The 7,500-nt window shown below is 44.1% G+C and overlaps 1 protein-coding gene across 1 annotated transcript in view; it reads right to left on the reverse strand.

Moving 5' to 3' along the window:
* Positions 1-7,500, reverse strand: part of LOC121683475 (latent-transforming growth factor beta-binding protein 4) — a 73,405-nt gene that overhangs the window by 15,777 nt on the left and 50,128 nt on the right. The window contains exons 17-25 of the mRNA XM_042063106.1: positions 7,432-7,500; positions 6,452-6,574; positions 6,121-6,243; positions 5,554-5,676; positions 5,304-5,426; positions 4,883-5,002; positions 4,448-4,567; positions 3,818-3,937; positions 45-170 (exon numbers count right to left, since the gene is read on the reverse strand). The exon at positions 7,432-7,500 is cut by the window's right edge and continues 51 nt beyond it. Of these exons, the coding sequence (XP_041919040.1) occupies positions 45-170; positions 3,818-3,937; positions 4,448-4,567; positions 4,883-5,002; positions 5,304-5,426; positions 5,554-5,676; positions 6,121-6,243; positions 6,452-6,574; positions 7,432-7,500 (1,047 nt within the window). The remainder of the gene's footprint in view (positions 1-44; positions 171-3,817; positions 3,938-4,447; positions 4,568-4,882; positions 5,003-5,303; positions 5,427-5,553; positions 5,677-6,120; positions 6,244-6,451; positions 6,575-7,431) is intronic.

The following is a 7,500-nucleotide window of genomic DNA, read 5'->3' on the forward strand; positions in this document are numbered from 1 at the left end:
ACACACACACACACACACAAATACATGCACACACGGACACTGACCTCTACACTGCCGCCCAAGTCCTGAGGCCCTGTATCCTGGCTTGCAGTCACAGCGATATGAGCCGTCTGTGTTCACACACACACTCTCATCTTCGCAGGTCTGAGGACTGTCACACTCATCTATGTCTGAGGAGAGAGAGAACAGCAGTTCATTACACACACACACACATACACACACACACACACACACACACACACACACACACATTCGCCAGAGGAAGGTCTGTATGACCGAAACTTTGTGAAGTGAAATAAAGTTTTTGCATAGCATAATGGACTGTGTGCGGGACTTCTTCAACAAGACACACACACACATACACACACACACACACAAACACACACACACACACACACTTGGGTGTTCTCAAACACATGAGGAGCTACAGCATGTGATGCCATAGGTTCAGTGAAAAGCAGAGCAAAGCTGACTTTCTAATGAGGAGACTCAGCACTCAAAAAATCTCCTTCAGGGATGTATGGGGTTAGTTCGTAATGCAAACATGGCAGTCATCTACACATATTCCGCCCCTTCAGCCACCAGAAGTTGACATGGTGCCAATCATGTGTTGTGATCTCGCCGCTGGAGCGAGGTTGGTGTCGTGAAGCCTTGTGCACACGCAGTTCTGCCCGAAATAGATGCCCGATAAGTGGCTAAAATGCGTTGCAATATGGCTGCCAAGTGGAGGGACTTGCCTAAAATGACTTTGGATTATCTAACAAACTCCACAAATGACTGTCTCTGTTCAGAGAAAAGGCCATAGCACACAGAGTCCATATCTGTTGTCTAAAATTGTTGCACAACTGAAAAATAAATATGACTTTGTGTCAATCATATTTGCACACTGACTCCAAACTTTTGCCCCTAAAAAAAGTTGTAACAGGTTTGATTTTCTGCACTTTTCGCATCTATAGTGTTACTGATTGAACTGCAGCAGCAGTAACTGCAGTTACTACTGCAGCATTCTGCATTTGGTGCCACATTTAATGACATTAAAAGCGAGGCCAGTCCACATTCACTAATTTAATGGCGTGATTTTGTAATCAAACGCTGGACGCTGGTTGTTCTTATGATTCTTAATCAGTCATCGGGTGTGTTTTGGACATTTAAACCAATGAGAATGACATAACAGCAAGCAGTGCAACTTCAAATAGCGCATCGGTATTTTGATAGTCAGTGGTGCATTTGAAGGAATCTGCTTGCACGTGAGACCGTTTGGAACAGCGATTCCACTAAACCTTGCTTTACTCAAACCTGTTTGTGACTAGCAGAGTATAGCCTACATGCATCTGCACTTGCCTATTATTTAAACTTAAAGTGAAACTAACTTCACCGTGGTCTCATAGTCAATGACAGTTCTACACAGTTAATTACTTTCACTATTGACTGACAAGGGGTTAACATCGAAAATAAAGCCTGAAAAAGCAACATTTACTCCAATAATGTTCGAATGACTGAATAAAAATCCTAAGGATATTTAACCTGCAGAGGAGTTGCAGTTCCACCACCTCAGATAAATTAATAATAAATATGTTCTTTCATACCAAAGATATAACGCGATGATATTGTTAAAATAAATGGTGAGTTAATTTTTCGCATGTACAGAGGTGACCAAGAAGCTAGCAATTCTTGTCCAAAAAGTTCAATATGTTGGACAACATACTCAATATGTTGTCCAACGGTGAGTCATTTTTCCCTGTTACACTGACACTGGATTTTAGGGTTCCCCCACCTGCCAAATCCCACTTTAACCACTGACTACAACATACAGAGCATACTGTAGATATCACAACACTCCAAAAACACTCCATGTTAAAAACTCACCTTTTCACTCTTGCTTTTCCTTCCTACTCATAACCATGCCTCCTCCATCCCACTCGCTCCTCTATTACTGTTTTATTTATTTTATTTTATTCTACTTTTGTTTCCAATGTCTGTCTCCTGCTGAATGTATAATGTGTTTTACTATGTGTACTGTCTACTTGTACTGTCCCTGTATATGTTGCTTTTATGTCTATGTTCTCTTGTATACTGTCTCTGTTTGATGTTTTTATGCTACTCTTATGTCTATGTCCTCTTGTCTTATTGTACAGTGTCATTGGGTGACTTGAAAGGCGCTTTAAATAAAATGTATTATTATTATTATTATTATTATTATTATTATTATTATTATTATTAAATTCCTCATCAGATTAGGCGTCTGGAGTCAGAGGTGAGTGCTGGGTAATGGAGGACTCTGGGACCAGCTGTAGTCTCTGGCTCCTGTAGCCTGTCTGCCTCTATCTGATCCGAGTGGCCATTTAGCGTAATCACATCATCAGATAAAAATGGCCTAATGAAAGCCTTCTGACTCCGGGGTCCGGGGTTGCCATGGATGCAGCACACAGGTGCGGGTCGGCTGGAGGAGTTGGAGAGCAGCGCAGGAAAGCTATTGGATTACAGGCCACTTAAGGCAGCCAATGACAACATGGCGTTAGAACACAAAGGTCCAGTAAAAAACAGCTATTGAAATAAAAATAAAGTAGCTTTGATCTTAGGTTGGCCAAATTTCCTCATTATCCAAGAAATTAACTGTGCACATATAAATGAATCAAAGTATGAAGTGGTGGTGTGTCATATTTTGGCTCTGGCTGGGGTAATGCCCGGCAGCTCAATTAAAACAAGTGATCGGAGAGGAGAAGAACGATGACCATATGCGGCATGTTTTACACTGTATCGTTACCTCTGTCCAACCCTACATACATAGAGGCATATACTGTATATAGATCATATACTGTATATAGGTGGGCATGATATCACATAATGAGTGCTTTGCATATTTGATGTTCAGCAGAACAAAGACTGTGATAGAAAAGAGCTTGTGTAAAGTGAGCATGCACAGTATTGCAGTAGGTGATCCAGTGTTCACTGCCTCAGAAATGGCCGCTGTGCCTCCGCAGTGCCTGACTCCCGTGAGGTCAGTGGCTGTTAAAAAACAGCCTCACAGAGGGTCTGCCAGCAGAGGCCTGTGAGCTTTGCCAAGCTGGGTGCACAACGGCCTGGACAAGCTCTGGAAAAGTCTGCCCAATACAGCACAGCACCTCATAAAGCTGAGCTTCCCCCCCGTGAAGAGACAGCGGAGTGCTCTTACCGGAGCATTTTCTATCCAGCATGCGGTATCCAGTCCGACACGCCACACACCTAAAGGAACCCTCCGAGTTCACACACTGCTGTCCAAGACAACGCAGAGGATTCTCGCACTCATCTATGTCTGTGTGAGTATGTGTGTGTGTGTGTGTGTGTGTGTGTGTGTGTGTGTGTGTGTGTGTGTGGAGGGGGGTTGGTTGGGGGTAGGGTGGGGGTGACAGTGAATAGACAGTGAATACATATCAACATTTACTTTACAAGACTTTTGAGACTTTCAAGAGATTCTGGAGGAACTGGGACTGACCAGAGCCAGACCAGAGCCAGATCAGAGCCAGATCAGAGCCAGATTAGAGCCACTACTACTCTATCTTACTAGAATCTACACTGTTTAAACCCCACTAGTTAAAGCCCATCTCATTGCACGCACACCAACCCTGTAGAGTAGCACTTATTCATAATCCATAATCATTCACCTGAGCCCTGTGTATGTGTGTGTGTGTGTGTGTGTGTGTGTGTGTGTGTGTGTATGTGTGTGTATGTGAGTGTCTTAGCACTTTGAGGTCATTGAATTGATGTAAAGTGCGTTATACATCAAATGTATTATTATTATTATTATTATTATTATAGAGTAGCCACTGCAGAGCTGTACCTTTGCAATCGCTGCCTTGCAGTGTGAAGCCCACTCGGCAGCGGCACTGGTAACTGCCCGCGGTGTTCTCACACACACCGTTAGAGCAGAGGCTCGGAGTCTGACTGCACTCATCCACGTCTGAGATGGAGGGATGACGGAGGACAGGGTGGAGGGAGGACAGAGACGGAGGGAGAGAAAGAGTGATGGATACATTGAGAGAGAGAGAGAGAGAGAGAGAGAGAGAGAGAGAGAGAGAGAGAGAGGGAAGGGTACAGAAAAAGTTAGAAAGAACAATAAAAACACGGTTAACATTTGAGGCGTAGTTATAAAATTACAAAACTTATGCTGCAGTTTAATTGCAGGTTAACATTTGAGGCGTAGTTATAAAATTACAAAACTTATGCTGCAGTTTAATTGCAGGTTAACATTTGAGGCGTAGTTATAAAATTACAAAACTTATGCTGCAGTTTAATTGCAGGTTAACATTTGAGGCGTAGTTATAAAATTACAAAACTTATGCTGCAGTTTAATTGCAGGTTAAAATTTGAGGCGTAGTTATAAAATTACAAAACTAATGCTGCAGTTTAATTGCAATGATGAAAGCTTGCTTTGCTTGAATAGCCGTTAGAACAGTCTTGATGGCGTTACCTTGGCACTGTCCGTTCTGTGGGCTGAAGCCGGGCCTACAGGACACACACCTGAAGGAGCCCACCGAGTTCACACACTCTCTACCTGGACACTGCAGGGCGTTCTCACACTCGTCCACATCTACGCAACACACACACGCATATACAAACAGACACACACACACACACACGCACGCACGCACGAACGAACGCACGCACGCACCCATGCACGCACACACACACACACACACACACACACACACACACACAGATACAAGCACAGATTTATGTTGATATGATGGTAGTTATGGTTGTCATTTGTTCAACCCTCAATGGCATAATATAGAATGGCACACACACGATGTTATTAGACATTAATGTTTAAAAGACACATATCACCCCATGTGCCCCCCAGCCTTGGTTGAAAGTCAGGGTTTGACGGCTGTGGTTCTTTTACCTGTGCAAGTGTCTCCCTCCAGACGGAATCCTGGGCGACACACACACCTGAAACTGCTGGCGGTGTTCTCACAACGCCCGTTAGCACAGAGAGACGGTGTACGCACACACTCATTCACATCTAAGAGAGGGACACACACACACACACACACACACACACACACACACACACACACACACACAGACACACACACAGACACACACACACACACACACACACACACACACAGACACACACACACACACACACACACACAGACACACACACACACACACACACACACACACACACACACACACACACACACAGACAAAGAAACAATTAAACAAGTACACATAATCTTCATCTTCCCAAATAAAATGTTCCACTGCAGAGTGTAATGATTTACGAGGTCACTGTAACCTGTGCAGGTGTTTCTCACCTGAACATTGTCCATTCACCATCTCATAGCCCGGCCGGCAGGACGCACACCTGTAGCTCCCAGGTGTGTTCTCACACACACCGTTAGCGCACGGAGACGGAGTCCTGTTACACTCGTTCACATCTGAGAAGGAGAACGGAGGTGTGTATGAGCAGTGTGAGGCTGAATGTGTGTGTGTGTGTGTGTGTGTGTGTGTGTGTGTGTGTGTGTGTGTGTGTGTGTGTGTGTGTGTGTGTGTGTGTGTGTTTACCTGAGCACTGTCCATTGACCAACTCGTAGCCAGTCCTGCAGGACACACACCTGTAGCTGCCAGGTGTGTTCTCACACACACCGTTAGCACAAGGAGTCGGAGTCCTGTTACACTCGTTCACATCTGGACAAGAGAGGAGCAAAAGAGTTTAGATCGTTGTGGCTAAAAAAAAACCCTTTTTTTAAGTACCGTAAGCTATTATGTATCGTTTAATGTCTTCGATGGATAAAGTTAGCTAATTCTTGATGTTCCGTTCATGGTAAATACCGTTTTTATTGTAATTTAACTGTGTCTCTGCCTAGCTCGACTAGCTCTGTCTAAGTGTCAGGGTCTGCAGCAAATATGATATGATGGTTATGAAGTATACAGATACATATTTTTTTGTTCAGAAGACATTGCCCCAGAATTGTAATGTCTTTTTCCAACTAGACCAGCTTCCCAGGGGTCCATAATCATTCACCTGAGCCCTGTGTGTTTGTGTGTGTGTGTGTGTGTGTGTGTGTGTGTGTGTGTGTGTGTGTGTGTGTGTGTGTGTGTGTATGTGTGTGTGTGTGTGTGTGTGTTTACCTGAGCACTGTCCGTTGACCACCTCGTAGCCAGTCCTGCAGGACACACACCTGTAGCTGCCAGGTGTGTTCTCACACATACCGTTAGCACAAGGAGTCGGAGTCCTGTTACACTCGTTCAGATCTGAGAAGCAGAGCAGAATATGCGTCAGAGTGTTACTACGGTGTGTGTCTGACTGTGATGTGGCATCTTTTTACACACATTACAATGACGAACTAGTTTACTTCAAAAAAATGTAATGTTGTATATATTCTGTAAATAAAAACATCTCTCATAATTATCACACCGTTTAAAAAACATTGAAATTCCTAATTGTCCAGAGGACACTTACCTGAGCACTGTCCGTTGACCAGCTCATAGCCAGTCCTGCAGGACACACACCTGTAGCTGCCAGGTGTGTTCTCACACACACCGTTAGCGCATGGAGTCGGAGTCCTGTTACACTCGTTCACATCTGCAGGAGGGACACACAGAGGGGAGTTAGTTCTAGGGACACAGAGTGGAGTGGGTTCTAGGGACACAGAGTGGAGTGGGTTCTAGGGACACAGAGGGGGGTGAGTTCTAAGCTATACTGATATTAGCCCGGATCAGTCATTTGGTATTACTGTAGCGCTCACTTAAACAAACACATTTCACACACAGGTCTAGTTCTTAAGCACTGGGATTGTCGTCAACATATGAAATACCCAACCCCTATAAGTTTCCCTGTAAGGTGTAGTGTAGAAATAATACAGTACATATATGGAAGTATGTGAAATGCATTCAATTGCATTTGAATGTATTCATACAGAGGGTGCTGGGTGCAAGATCATTTTTAGCTATATCAAGTTTTTCCATTAAAGGTGCTCTAAGCGATGCCACGCATTTTTTTAGGCTAAAACATTTTATGTCACTTACTGCAAACATCACCTATCCAACCGCTAGCTGTCTGTGTCCTGAATACACTATAAAAAAATGCGATCTCTGTGGACAGCCTAGGCTCCAAAAACGATAACAAAAACAACCTGGGCAAACCAAACCCATAAAAACATAACAAACTGTTCCAGCAAATCACAGACGAGATGCGCGTTTAGGAGAGTTTCAATTGCACGGGGGCAGCACAGGAGGGAGGGAGAGGAAGTAGCGAGCTAGCTCTCTGTTTTGTTTGAAAGTCAACAGAAGTGAAGTTTCCCAGCATCGCTTAGAGCACCTTTAATATGTGCTTGTCTGCTGGATAATCAGTTTTGCGCTGATGTTTTCCAATACTGTCGTACTGTAAGCACTTCTAGTATGAGCACACGTCCAGGTGTAAGAGCTGAGTTGGTGAAGTACCTGTGCATTGTCCATTGAGCATCTCGTAGCCAGTCCTGCAGGACACACAGCGGTACGACCCCGGAGTGT

This window comes from Alosa sapidissima, chromosome 15 (assembly GCF_018492685.1).
Source record: "Alosa sapidissima isolate fAloSap1 chromosome 15, fAloSap1.pri, whole genome shotgun sequence".
Taxonomy (NCBI): Eukaryota; Metazoa; Chordata; class Actinopteri; order Clupeiformes; family Clupeidae; genus Alosa; species Alosa sapidissima.